Here is a 14,179-nt window from a genome sequence, read left to right as displayed (position 1 = left end):
TTCTTTCAAAAAGATCAAGTTCTGAAACCTGAATGCGCAGACACACACCCACACTCACACATAAAGTACCATCTTTCCAACATGAGCCTGGCCTGTTCGTTCCTCTCAGTTGATTTGGTGTGGAACTGGTGTATTTCAGCCCTGCTGAAACCAAGTTCAGATGCCAGAACTGTCCATTCAAAACCCAGTTGTTGGGAAATCTCCTGCAGCGTACTCAGGTTGGTCACAGCATCCTGATTTTTTTTTTTAAAAGGCATGATAAACGCTCTAGCAATCTTAGATGTAGTGTATGTCAAGCTTGTATGTAAAAAAAAAAGGCTTAAAACTTACCTCTTGAGCTTTATTAGGCATTTTTAGAAATACCGGACTTCCGCTCCTCGGCCAGGATTTAGCACATACAGAGCAAGTTTCCCAACAGCAGGAGAATATACTTATGGCTTCTTAACTGTACAAGCCTGAACGTTACTTTGGAGACATCCCTTCAAAACACAAGCATGTTAAAGATTAGTCAGCTCAGCTCATCCAGGGTCTTGGCTGCAGCAAACATCTATCCGGTTCAATGCTCTGCCTCACTTTTACAGCCCATATAAAAAGTTTAACATTCCTTTTCTGCATTTATTATAAAATGTATCCCATAACATTAGGCTAAAAAATAAATATATCAATAATTGGGTTTAATGTAAAGTTATTTAAAATCCGCCAAATCATTTTTTTTGTATCAAAACAAATATTTGTTTTGAATCAACAATTTGCTCAGAATCTGATTTCAACACAAGATGTTTTATGCATCCTATGTAATTTTGATTGAAAAAAGGACAGAAAAATAGAATAGAAAGATTATTGTCATATTTTGTAGCTTGTGATTGTGAATAGGACCAAAATGCAGACATGAACTAGGAATGAACACAGCGAAGGACTTAATGATAAACTTACAGAACTGGAACAAGGCTGACAGAACATGGAAAGTGGACAGAGCAATAGGAAGAACAAACAAATAACAACAAAAAAACGAAGAGCTTATATACTGAGGTGAGAGTGGAGAATGACACTGAACACAAATGAATAAATAAGGGAATTAGGAACAGCTGTGGAAGATAACAAACAGACAAACTAAGGCAACGTGAGTAACTAACACAAAGAAATGAACTGAATATGGGACGACTGGATATGGAACTCAAAACACAAACACAAATGAAAACCAAAGCACCCAAGTGATATGCCATAAATTCAGTAATAAAAAACAAACAAATATCTAAATCTTAGATAAAATGTGTTTGAAAGGTAAGTTTCTTCAAGGTGTTGCTGTCGTTGTTTTTCTTTCTTAATACAATTTTACTGAAATATTTAGTGGGAGTAGATCCATGTTCTTTGCTGCTTTACTGTTAAATCTTACTTCATCTCTTGTCAGTTTTTACTATGTCTTGTGCCCTAAGAATTAAAAATGCTAGAGCATATCTTTCAATGTTAGAAAAAACAGTTTGGGGTAAACAGCACTGATCTAGACGTTGTAAAACAGATGTATTGACATCCCTTTACACATGGAAACAAAACAGAAACGTGCTGCTCAACTTGAGCTTTAGCAGATTCTGAATCCATTTTGTTCCTTACCACATCGGGTGAGAGAAAGAGCGGACAAACATGCTTTGAAATGATTTATTCATTTTAAAAATTAAGCCCCTCTTTTTTTCCCTTGTGATCCATAAAAAGCATGTGCAATATTACTGCAACAATAAAATTTATGAAACAACTGTAAAGATTTCATGTAATTACAGAAAATGAAAGAAAGTGGCCTCAATATGAAATGTGTGCTCCGACACAAATGATATCATAATATCATATTTGATCCAAAAAAAAAGCAGATGATTTACTTTTACAGGTGAATCATAATTCTCATCTAAAGTGCTGTAAGGTCCAGCCATAAAACAGAACTATCAAGAAACACAACACTGTTTAACAGGAAGTAACTTCATTCCAGTTGAGAGTCTTCTTCTATATCTTACCACGGAATGAAAAATAAAATAACATTACTCGGAAAATCAACCACAGAAAACCATTGAAAGCATTCAAAGCATGTACGGAAGCGTTAGGCTTGAGAGAAATGTCCATTCTAACGAATAAAAGAAATAATCATCAACAAAGAAAATTCAAAAAAGAAAAAAATTAACCTAAAGGAGGATTTCTTCTTTCACATTTAGCGTCTTATTATCAGAGTATTGCCTGTTGTTATCATTGTGTCATCAGTGTTTAAGCAGGTAGTTTAGATCCAGCCTGCTGGATCCACACTTTTCTCAGTCTTTGTGTTCACGTTAACAGTCATTTTCTCTGGGAGTTCTTGGCAGCATCATTTTAGAACAGCACTTTGCTCCCATGCAGAGTAGCCCTGTGCAGCCCTCAGACTTCACCTCAGTTCAGTCCGTTTGGGTTCAGTAGCAGCCGTCTTTCCAGCTGCCGTCCCTCAGGGCGCTCAGAGCAGCCAGGCTCTTTGGAGGAGCGAGCAAACTGTGGGAGGAAGGAAGCAAGTCTACTGAGCATCTGATAAACACGTAATACATAAAAGATTAACCAAATCAAATACACTGACAATAAGATTATGAAACTTGTAGAACACAGAGGGAACAAGTGGTGACTCCCTGCTAGTCCTATCAGGCTTCATTCAAAACAGTGAATGAAGGTTCTGGGATGCAGGACAAGATATGTAGAAGCATGGGCACGCAGTTTGTACTGTATATATATCTGAGCCAGCATCGCCCCCCTACTGGCATGAGATAATTACTGCAACTATGCTGATGCTCAGTTATCACTTTTGATCTGTAGCTATTAGAAATGTTATTCACATAACCTTTAACCACAAGTGGTTTCGCTTTGTTTCCCTCTTCTCCTCTCTTTGCTTTGCTTTCTGCGTCACTAACTGGATTTGTTTGGTTTAAAGTTTGACTTGTGTTTAATTGCAGCACACTTAAGCAGTAAGGTTTAGTAACATAGACATGAAGACTGTGCACATCAATCACACAATGTTTTATGCTTTTATATCTTACAGAACAAAGCATGCTGAAGTGCCACTGGTACTATAGGACCACACCAAGCCCTAATTGTACCAGAACAGAGGTCAGTAACCTTTACAATAAAAGAATTTTAAAAACTAAAAAATTGGGTGATTTGCTTCACCATAATTAACTTGATACGATCCTTTAAAAAAGATAACTGATCAAAATTTATGAGTACCTAACACATCGATTTAGTTTAATGATTAGGACGCCCAGTTTTATTTTTGTTTTCAAGTTTTACATTAAAAAAAGAAAAAAAAAACACAACACTTCCCGAGTAAGTTTGCATCTGAAAATGACAAATGAAACAAAAAGAAAAATTACTGACCTAACAACAACACAAAAAGATGAATTAAAAAAACCCTTTGTTGTACCTGATGGTGCGGTTTGGACCATACCTGCGCGTGGGCTGCATGATTTTACTCGCACGTGGAAGTCCGCTCGCCCCCACTAAGGAAGCCGGACGAGGAAGCGAGCTGCGCGGGGCGGCCGACTGGTTGACGCCGATCTTCAGGGCGTGCGGCAGCAAACTTCCGCTGGCTTTCAGGGGCTGAGGAAGTGCCGTGCTGCTCAGGATGCAGCTCAAACTGGCGGAGGTGGACAGGGAGGTGGAGGTGGGACCCTGCTGCACCGTGGGACTGACATAGGCTGTGGCTTTCAGCTGCTGTCGTGGAGTGCTGGAGAAGTTTCCAATGCTCTGGACTCGCTGGGTGAGCTGGCCCGGGGAAGGGACTAAAAACACAGTGGGAAACACACAAGACAGGCTTGAATTATGAAAGAACCGAGCCCCTTGTGGCTGATTTATCGGTAGACACAAGGGTCTTACTGGAGGACTGGAGTCGGAGGAGCCCACTGGACGAGTCAAAGCTCTGGCTGCTCCGGAGGGAGGCCATTGGTGGTAAAGAGGAGGGGCCATTGGAGGGTGGGTTGACAGGGGAGGCCAGGCAAGGAATACTGGGAACACTGGGCATGCTGGGAGCTCGGATCAGGTTGGGCATGCTTCTCCGTAGCTTGTCTATTCAACAACGTTAGTGCACGTTAGCAAAAAAGATTTTTTAAAGGAAATAGCACTTATAATTTGAGAAGATCTGAAATTAAAAATAAAAAAAAAACAACAACAAAACTATAACTCAACAAATGGAACATTGTATTTCTGTTTATGGAACAAATCTGTGGAGCAATCTGGCAAAAAAAACCCAAAGAGAGTAGATTTTAAGAAAATAATATACAATACCCTATCAAGGTAAAATGTGGCATATTCACTCAGTAGAAAAGTTTTTTTTTTTCATTAATATTACTTTTTATATATATATATTGTGCTTAAAGGTGTATCTCTATAGTTGATTGACGCTTAGTTTTTACGGTATAATGAATTGACCTTTGAGAGAAGGGTTAGGGCTTTAGGTAGATGTTTTCCTTCCAACTACTCTTTTTCATTCAGAACTTTTGTTTATATCAGCATATCCCCCCTTCATTTTAAACTGTAGATTAATTAAATAAATAAGTAATAACAGTCGTGCTCAGATCTTGCAGTATTGAACTACAGCATTCAAAACCTTAAAAAAAAAAGGGCTTGTGTGCAAAAGTCCAAATTCAGCTTTGAATTTTTCAAACAGAAAACACTCACCTGTGCCGCTCCTGTAGGCTGCGTGTGTGTCTGCGATCAGGCTGGAGGGTCCGGACAGCTGAGAGAGTCCGCTGAGTGAAAACTGAGGGCCGGCCGAGGTGCGCCTGCAGTCTCTGAAGCTGGAGAAGGTGTGAGAGTGGGACATGCTGCCCCGCTGCATAGAGCCCGTGCGAAAGAGTCGAGGCTGGGGAGGCGGCAGCTGGTCATAGCCTTCGTCCTCCTCGTCCTCCTCCTCCAGGTCCAACTCACAGCGCCTCAGGGAGTGCAAGGAGAAACTGGAGCTGCGACGGCCGGCTGTGGCTGAGGTAGAGGTAGAGGCGTAGTCCTGGCGAAGGCCTAGAGGAGAGGGGATCGATATTTTATCCTGATAAAAATACGAGCCTGAACTGTATGGTGTATATGATATATTTCGAATAGAGGCGCCACTCATCTATTATTTAGTTGCTGTATAAGTAAGCCAGACTGATATAGGGCATATTTCTGAAATGGTCTGCATAATTTATGAGCTGGATACTCAAAGTCAACGTTTCAGAGGTCACATACCCCCTCTCAATCCCTCCATACAACCACGGATCAGCATTTTCATTGTGGGCCACAGACAGAATGAGCGGAGATACAGCACCGTCCACAAGGTACTTAAAAATCCTTGGAGTAAATCCATCTTTCATTTCAATAAAATTATTGAATGCTTTGGTCAAATGGGCAAAAGAAAAATTGCTACAATTTGGCTGACTCACATTACAATTTACTGTATGTTGTGTTGTTATTATTTGGTGGTTAGTTTTTGAACCACCGATTAATTCCTGCAATTTTTATAAAAGTTCTTGTTCACAAATTTGAAAGCCTAATATTAGTTTTTCTACAGATTTCTCACATGATGGAAAGTATTTATTTATGTAATCTTTCACAACAAGATAATCATTCACACACACATGACATCCATATATCAATCCTTAAGGTTTTTTTGGTTTTTTTTGGACGGTTAGATAAGTTCCTGTTTGTTGTCCCTCCGGGTCTGGTCTTTGGATCAGTTCTGCTCATCATGGCTATTACCGATACACAGGAGAGTTATGGGTCAAAAACTAAAGTAAAAGCTGCAGATTTGTACTCTACAATGTACGCAATAAAACTATTTGTCAGTTTATGTTTGCTGGAAACTCAGAGAAAACACTCAAGTTGTTCTCAAATTCAAATGTTGTCAATCTGCCAACAGTCACCACTTCTTAAGGTTTGCCAATTGAATTTAACTCCACTAGCAAGTGTTTGAGCTTTCTACTAGTAGAAGAAAGATGTAGATGTATTCCTGATGTTGATGAAAACGCTGATTATGGATATGTATTTATATTTGTGCGTATGAAAATATTTAGACTGTTGTAACTCGTCCTGTCTTAACCTGTACTGCTGTGTGCCTTGCTCAGGAATTTCTTTAAAAAAATCCTTTAAATTTCTGTGAGTTACTTTAGCTAAATAAAGAGTAAATAATTAAAAAATAAATAAATAAATATTTTCAGTTTATAGGTGACTCACTCTCCTCTTGGAGTCGTGCCATGACCTCCACGTCTGTCATGTCCTGCAGTTTGTAGCTCATGGAGATGGAGTCCTCCTCCAGCTCTGACACACCTATGTCACTGTCCAGTGAAGACTGGGGTGTGATGGCTGCGTGGCGGCGACCGACATCTAAAACGATGAAGGCGACACTCATTCTCAAAAGTTTTTTTTTTTTTATAACACCCATTAAAGACGCTCCGTGGACAGATAATACTTGCATGTGTGTGCATGCAATCATCCCTAATTGATTCACTCCCACTAAAGGAGATGAGTGACTAACAGACATGTTGACAGTGAGGTCGTACTGTGGAGAGATGAGTTTGACAGGAAGGTGGGCGCTCTGTCGTTGAGGCTGCAGCTGGCCCTGGGAGGGGGAGCCGGCTGGACAACGGGCTGGACTGATGATGGCACTGAGGCTTCAAAGGAAACGAAACACACAATATTTAAGCCTTACTTTACTGATATTTCTACCTTAAATTATGCTTGATTGAGTTTTTCTCCAGTTGAACATGAGACTGGTCATCTCCAAACATCGTCTGGGTCCGACTATATAATCTCTTCTCTGGAATTCGATGTAATCTGATTCCAAGCAGCACGAAGCAGGTTATTCGAGAATCTGGGTTATGTCAATAACGGAAGCAACAACTGCTTTTGGCACAACTTTCAGATTAGTTTGGATTAGAATATGAATTTGAAGTTGAAGAAGGTTACGTCTGATCATTACGCACAGAGTCTAGTGGACTTTAAATAATCAAGGTGCAAGAACAAAACTATTTATACACAATTGGTTTATTGTGTGTTAGACCAAGATAAACGTAAAGATTTAGCTCAAAGCACCTCCATTGGTTTGGAACGACCCAGTCAAAGTGTTCATTTTTAATCTGCGGCAAGATTTGAAAGTTCACAGATGTTCAGAGATATTCAGACTCCAGGTATTACTGCGGTGAAATGCAGTTCTACAAAGTATTTATTTGTATAAAAGTTTTAAAACCATATATCAGTTTCCCTATACATTTCAATCACGCCCTTCTTGGTGTTGATTGATTTAATAAAATCCCAATAGGACACACTGAGGCTTGTGGTGCTAAAAACTGGAGGGCTATGAATAATCGCACAAGACACAACAACCTATTGATCATTCTTCTCCGTATCCCATAAGCAGTGCAAAAACGTTCAAGTACTATTTGGCTCTCATATTTTATTTGGAGATGAGCACAGCAGTGTCAGGAACATCAGAAAACCTGCCTTTATGTAATGATAAACTTAATGCAAATATAACACTAATTAAACCACACCAAAAAATCTGATAGATATCCAATCATAACGATCAGGATGGATTGGCTTTATTGGTTCCGTAAAGCATTTTGCCTCAGTCGGATGCTTCAGTCTGGTTTAACGGAATCAAAATTCTGATGGAATCATCCTGGAGTGATTCCTGTGGTTAGCAGCGGTGACGTGCACAGCTTTGTGTTACCTGGGGTCTCCGTTAGTGCAGCAGGTTTAGCGTAAGGCAGGACGGGGCAGCTGAGGGTGGACAGTCCCTCTATGCAGCTGTATGGACGGACAGAGGACACTCCTCGCCACCGCTTTGCTACAGAAACAAGATTACATGCAGTGAAGGACATGTTAGACGGACTGCCCTCCCCTTATGTTACGCACTCGCACACAGCACATTGATTAATACAGTTTGACACACTCAGGCCCATGTTAATCTGCCTCTTACAGATCAGAATTGATATTTTAAATGATTGGATCAGAAAAAGCAAAGATGGTAAGACAGGGTTTAGCCTCCAATAGCAGCTTATTGAGCTATACTAAAGCACAGATTGTTTTTTTTTTTTTTGGAGATGGGTCTTAGGTTAAGCAGGGATTGTGCATTTAGGCTACATCACAATCCAAAAATGAAATTATATCCATGGACTGCTTCAGAATCTAAGCTTACATCTATTTTGTCTCAAATCCTTTAAGTCGCAAAACTGCAATGCTTTTCGTTTCATTACATTTTTTTTTAATATTGCTAATTTTCATCAAATATGACCTAATATCTTAGCTGAACGCCTAACTTAAATACCTCAAATTAAGGTCGATTGAAATTTAGCAGAGCATGAGCAAACCCTTAACCTTTGCAGACGGTAATATTTTTGTTTTTACCCTCAAATGTTGAGTAAATTGGTCTTCATTGTCTGACCTGTCCAACGTGTAAAACGCCGGGTCCATCCTCGCTGATTAGCAGTCTGAGAGGTGCTCTCCTGACGAAGTGGAGTGTTTTGCATTCCTTACACAATTAGGCGCAACCATTACAGAATAAAACCGGCATTCACAGCAAGTTACAAAACTGCTTCTGGTTTGTTCAAGACACAAGGGTGTATTCAGGACCCCAAGGAGGAGAGCCAACTTGAGAGAAAGAACGCGTCCTTGAAACGTCCACACCGATGCTCATTACCGAGTCACAGGGTGGACCCAAGACCACAGTGTGAGAATATTTAATCACGGGGAAATATTTTGTAGACAAAACCACATACATGAACATCTTGTACCCATGTATGAGCTTTCACGGCAAAAGCCTCTCTGAAGCAGGCTGTTGAAACTGTGAAATCTGCTTCAAATGTGCATTTAATGTAACCGGTGTTTCTATGGTAACAACATCCCCACGCATTACAGCTAAGGGTCTAGTCCAGCAGCAAATGTTATTTATTGGCACACATATGTACCAGTTATTGCATTTATATACATATAAGCTATATAAATTGATCTGATAATATCTTTTTTTTTTGTAATTTTAATAATCCCTTGTCCCAGATATTGATAACATATTTTAAACTGGATTGTGGCCTTAGTGGTAAGAGGTTGTCCATCTGTTTCTAGACGGGCAGAAATCAGATTTGGTCTATTGTAAATTGTTTATGTGACTTACATTAGCACATAAATGACAGATTTGCTGGCTGTGGAAAATGAGCGCACTCTATAGCTGCAAGTAGGAACAATAGTGGGATTTACTAACTGATGTGCTCAGTGTCCAGGCTAACTACCATTAGTAAGAAAAGCTGATGATAAACAAATTTAATTTGGAACCTCCGACTATCCAAATTAAATTTCTGACTTCTGGAGATGTTCAATTTTAACTTTTGCCATCATAAGAGTTGAAAAATGCAACTTTGAAGTTCAAATAGAATGCATAATTAGCTATTGATACTAAAGAACCTGCTGGATAAGGTTTTTATCTTGCGCTTCATTTGTTTAAAGTTAGAACTCCGATCAGTTAGAAGTTTCATCACACCCGATTTGAGTTCATCTTAGTTGCAAGAAGAAAACAGTGCAATTTGCTAATTCATGGGCACTAGCTAGAATTAGCAATACAAACAAACAACAATGTATTTCTCTCAGGTTTATGAATTCAAACCTGAGAGAACTTGAAGGAACAAGTTCAGGAATAAACATTGCACAGTTTTGGAAAATATCTTACCAGGACTGTTTCTTTCACATATACCCAGCACACAAGGCATTTTTATTTTTAATATGCAAAAGGAATCTTGCTCAGAAATATCAGAAATTTTGATTTGAATGCTGTTAAAAAATGGAAGAAGCAGAGACAGGAGCCACCGATGGTTTTCCATACACTATTTTACTTTCTGTTTCTTCATTATTTTCCAAGTTGCACTGTAATCTGCGCAATAGGAAGTTCAAATCTCCTATCATGTACATATATAAAATGTGATTGTAGATTAATTATGTTTGTCTGAAGGATAAGCACACTGTACCTTGGTCCAGTCTGTGACAGAGCGTCATCTTGGCCAGCTCCACCTCCGGCCCAGGGTGGTCCAGGACCTGCCTGCACCACTGGAGAGGGCTGAGCATGCTTTCACTAGGTGGCTTGGCTCTGGGATTCACATACAGCCTGAGACACAGAAGCACTTCAGTCATGTTCTGCAGCCTTTACAGAAAACCTTTAAATGATCTCACTTGCTGCGGTACTTAGTCTTTTACAGAGAAATCTCTCACTACCAGTAGTTCAAATCCGAACATAGTGAGTGCTTTATGTATTTTTACCAAATGTCAGAGGGAGTTCTGAGTTTTGTTCTGTTTGGTGCAACAATCAAAAAGGATATCTATGTACATATTCTTCAAATTCAGCTCAAATCAGCATCTGTGTGCGTGAACCAACTGGACAGTGATCCAAACACATTAAAAATGGGTTTTGCAATGATCAGTAATATTAAAGAGATAAAAAGTCACATGCCTCTTGTTACTGGAAAATTGATGGACCATGCTTTACAGTTCATATATGACATTAAATCAACCAAATTTAATGAGGTCTACCGACTCTGAGAACAGGATTGGTTAAAAATCCAGCCAGAGCTACATCAGAAATCGATGGTTACAGAAGATAATAATGAGTATAAAATGGGACATTTGACCAGATAATAGTGGAGTTGTACTGTATGTGTTTGAGGCTTGACGTCGTAATAATCGGAGTTAATAATCCATCCCCAAAAATAGCAGTTACGCAAATGATGGAAAGTCCAACATTAATATGGGAATCACATCAACGATGAAGGTATACAAACCTCCGACCAAAACTGTTATAGATAAATATATGGAGAAATTACAGAAATGTAACAATCTCAAGAAAACAAGAAAACACATCTAAAATTATAAAAGTTGCTTCTCTGTTAGCTCTGCTACTCCTTCTCGACAGAGCGCTAAAATAAATCTAGCAAGGATCTATTCCCGGACTCTCCAAAGTTGCAGAACATAAATAAGACAGGAGCGACCTTAAATTCAACAACTAGGCCAGAGTGTTAGAGTGATTTTAAGGTCAGCTTGTCATGCTAGACGGAAAAAAGATAGGGCAGGAGATGAGCGCCGTACCCCATCAGTGCTGCAATCAGCTGTGTGCTACATTTTCCACATCATCACATCAGATACATAAAGCTGCTTCAGTAGTCAGCATGTCAGTTTGAGAGCAACCCAAGTCAGCAGCTCTGGCGCTCCGCACTAGCTCAGCCTGGGGCTGAACACCACACACAAAGCCGAGCTGTTTGATCATAGACTGAAGGGGGTCATTGTTTCTAAATTCATCCCAGAACATGTGCTGCACCCTGCATCCTAAGATTCAGGTTTATTTTTACTGTAGCTCCTCGTGAAAATAAAAACACTGTTTTTCCAGCGTTTCTACGTGTAATCCATGAGAAGAGTAAACACCATTATCAAAGGAGGCACAAAGAGGAAGAAATCGATTTTGGGGCCATTTTCTGCCAATAACCCACCAGTCACCACAGCACTGCTATCATGTCTTAGAAATTCTGCAAGCTCGATCCTTTGCACTTTTGTGTTAGTCAAGTTGTGGACGAACAATGAATTCTTTAAATTCAAGGGTCTTGGAGAATGTGATCAGTCACATCATATAAATAAGATTTTGGTATGAAATGTTTAAGATCTTGGTAGCAGCAAAGAAATTGTTTGTTTTTTTAAATTTACAAATCTTTACAGCAGCTTAAGACCAAATGTGTCAATTAATATCCCTTGTTTGTCTACAAAACAAACACTAATTGTAGCTTTAAATAATAGTTGTTGACATAACTAGAGATGCAGTAATCCGATTGTTCCTGGCCAATGTTACTTTTCAGTTTTCGTTGCCAGTGTTTCTAGGGATTGCAACACATAGAAGAGTTCAAAGCTGTTGTGGGATTTTTGATAACGGCACAAGCTTTGAGTCCACCTAAAAATCTAGGAATGGCAAGACTGTCCCCACTTGTGCATCAAAGTATGACCCTGACATTGTCTGATTTTTATTCAACTCAAAAACGTGCATCAACGTACAAGGGCTTGGTTGAGTAATTTAAAGACTGAACACGATGAGATTTATTACGCTTGGCGCATTTAAAGGCCAGAAGGAGATAAAAACCCATCTACTTTTCCAGTATTCAACCTGCCGATCACTGATGAAGACTGTCTGATTTGGCTAACTAATTGGTGCATCTCAGGCATGACCATCAGACTATTATGATCTCCCCTTGGATGATTTAAAGCAACATGTTTGCAACTTCTTTTCAATCTGAAATAAATGTAAATTGATTATGTTCATAGTTTGCTCTTTAGCAAGCGTCAAAATGGATTTTATGGTCAGCTTACTCTTAAAAAACGTAATTACAAGTATGTCGTTTTGATATACGTCTCAAAACAAAAGCTTTGTTCACTTGTGCCACGGGCTGGCCCAGACAATAATCAAAAAGAAAATATTAACCAAAAAACAAACCTCTAGCTTATTGTGTTTTGGTCACAATGCAACAATTGTTGTGTCCCTCATAAGTTTTAATCTTGAGTAAACAAAGATCACATGTGGGGTTCCTCAAAGCTCTATTCTTGAATATTTCATGCATGTTACACCAATAGCTCAGACTGTCTTATTATTCTTCTAATATATTTAATGTAATTTTCTTTCCCTTTGTTCCTTTCTCTTTTTTGTAAATCATTACCTTGTATATGAGGGGGAAAAAAATAAAAATAAACATGTCTTGCCTATTAACGTCTGTGAAACACAAGTGAGAGAGTTTTTCATATGAATTTATGCAAAGCACATAGATGTGTCTACAATAAGCTGTCTGACATAAAACAGCGTGGTTACCAGCTATCGGGCTCTCCGATGGGGAGCACGGCGTTCAGGTCCAAAACATCGACCTCGTCCAACACGGTTGAGGCACCGGCGGCGCTGCTGTCCTCCACGGCGGCACCAGGAGACGCGGAGCTCGGCTGAAAATACGCGAACGGCTCCTCCGCCCGTGGCGCCGAGAAACACGGGCGAGTCGGACTCGAAGCGTCATATTTACAGGAGAAACTGTCACTCAGACACGCCGTGGCCCCGTGCAGACACGACAACGAGGTCTGGAGATGAGGGCCGACGGAGCAATTGTTTACAGCGTTCGCTCTGCTCCGCAATTGTTCATTCTGCTTCTCCAATTTTCGGACCAGCTCCTGGAGCTTCAGCACCTCCAGCTCCGCGTTGGCGATTTTAGTGTTGCCGTTGACGTCCGCCATCCTCTGGGGGTTCAGCACCTCTGCTTCCATTTGCTAACAAGCACATTTGAGAGGAGCGGAAAGCACGGCCTGCTGGCAGAGGGTCTCCTTCGATTCAGAGAGGGTGTCCAGATTCCCCCCTTAAAGCTACTACTCACAGCCAGCCTCACACTGATGCTGCTGCTGCTGCTGGTCTCTTTGAGATGCAGGCTGCTGCACAGCCTGCTTCTCATTGGTCAGCAGCTTCGAGTTAAATTCCCATCACACCACCACCGAGGAGGTGTTTATTATAGCCGCTCTGAAGACATTTAAAAGCACAGATATGTGCAATATCTTTGTTTACTGGCAGGTGTGGGTTTTTTTTTTGTAGCTTTTTACTTTTTGCTCTAAAATGTGATATTAAATATATTAAAGAGCCCAGTCTTTGCATTTAACCCATACTGTGACAAACTGCAGCACCATATTACAATTATAACATATTAAATGTGTTTTAACTAGCAGTACATTTGTGAAGACAGAGTAATTTTTCTGACTTACTCTTTTGTTCGGACAGACGTGTCTGAAATGCAGAAGAACAAATTTACACAGAAAATTTGTATTTTTACTGACCGATGTGCAGCTACACTGTTTCTTAAATAGATCTCCATTGATACCTAATGACGTGTCATGATGCACAACTTAACTATCAAACTTTCCTTCTGTTGTATTATTACTGAAATATTTTTTTCTGATATCCTAACGCCTAATAACATTTTTATTATCCTGAGCCACTTCATTTTTTGCTATTCATAAATCTTCAACTCAAATATAAATGTGGGCTCAGTCTTTTAGCCTTATTGACAAATTTCATGTTTTGACATCTTTAGTCTGACGAACCTTTGGCCCCCTACTGGCCCAAACTTGGTTTGCTTATGTCTTGGGTCGGCTCTCCCAAGGAATTGGGTAA

At 39.8% G+C, this 14,179-nt stretch overlaps 1 protein-coding gene across 1 annotated transcript; it reads right to left on the bottom strand.

Annotated features, from left to right (window-relative positions):
• Positions 1–1,654: 1,654 nt before the first annotated feature.
• slain1 (SLAIN motif family member 1) lies at positions 1,655–13,458 on the bottom strand. The gene is made up of 9 exons (XM_005798093.3): positions 12,845–13,458; positions 9,978–10,114; positions 7,694–7,810; positions 6,525–6,635; positions 6,199–6,348; positions 4,672–5,007; positions 3,871–4,059; positions 3,443–3,776; positions 1,655–2,499 (listed from the first exon to the last, which is right to left on the bottom strand). The coding sequence occupies exons 1-9, from the start codon at positions 13,282–13,284 to the stop codon at positions 2,424–2,426; spliced, it is 1,890 nt and encodes a 629-aa protein (XP_005798150.1). The 5' UTR covers positions 13,285–13,458; the 3' UTR covers positions 1,655–2,423.
• Between the last annotated feature and the right edge of the window lie 721 nt (positions 13,459–14,179).

This window comes from Xiphophorus maculatus, chromosome 7 (assembly GCF_002775205.1).
Source record: "Xiphophorus maculatus strain JP 163 A chromosome 7, X_maculatus-5.0-male, whole genome shotgun sequence".
Lineage (NCBI taxonomy): Eukaryota > Metazoa > Chordata > Actinopteri > Cyprinodontiformes > Poeciliidae > Xiphophorus > Xiphophorus maculatus.
This window is presented reverse-complemented; position numbering and strand designations above follow the sequence as displayed.

What these genes read in the sequence shown, in the direction of transcription:
- slain1 (XM_005798093.3), bottom strand. Translation starts at nt 13,284, where the DNA reads ATGGAAGCAGAGGTGCTGAACCCCCAGAGGATGGCGGACGTCAACGGC. An exon ending in CTGTCACAGACTGGACCAAG is followed by an intron (nt 7,811 to 9,977) that starts GTACAGTGTGCT and finishes TTGTTTCTGTAG; the next exon opens with CAAAGCGGTGGCGAGGAGTG. An exon ending in GGCACGACTCCAAGAGGAGA is followed by an intron (nt 5,008 to 6,198) that starts GTGAGTCACCTA and finishes CCTCTCCTCTAG; the next exon opens with GCCTTCGCCAGGACTACGCC.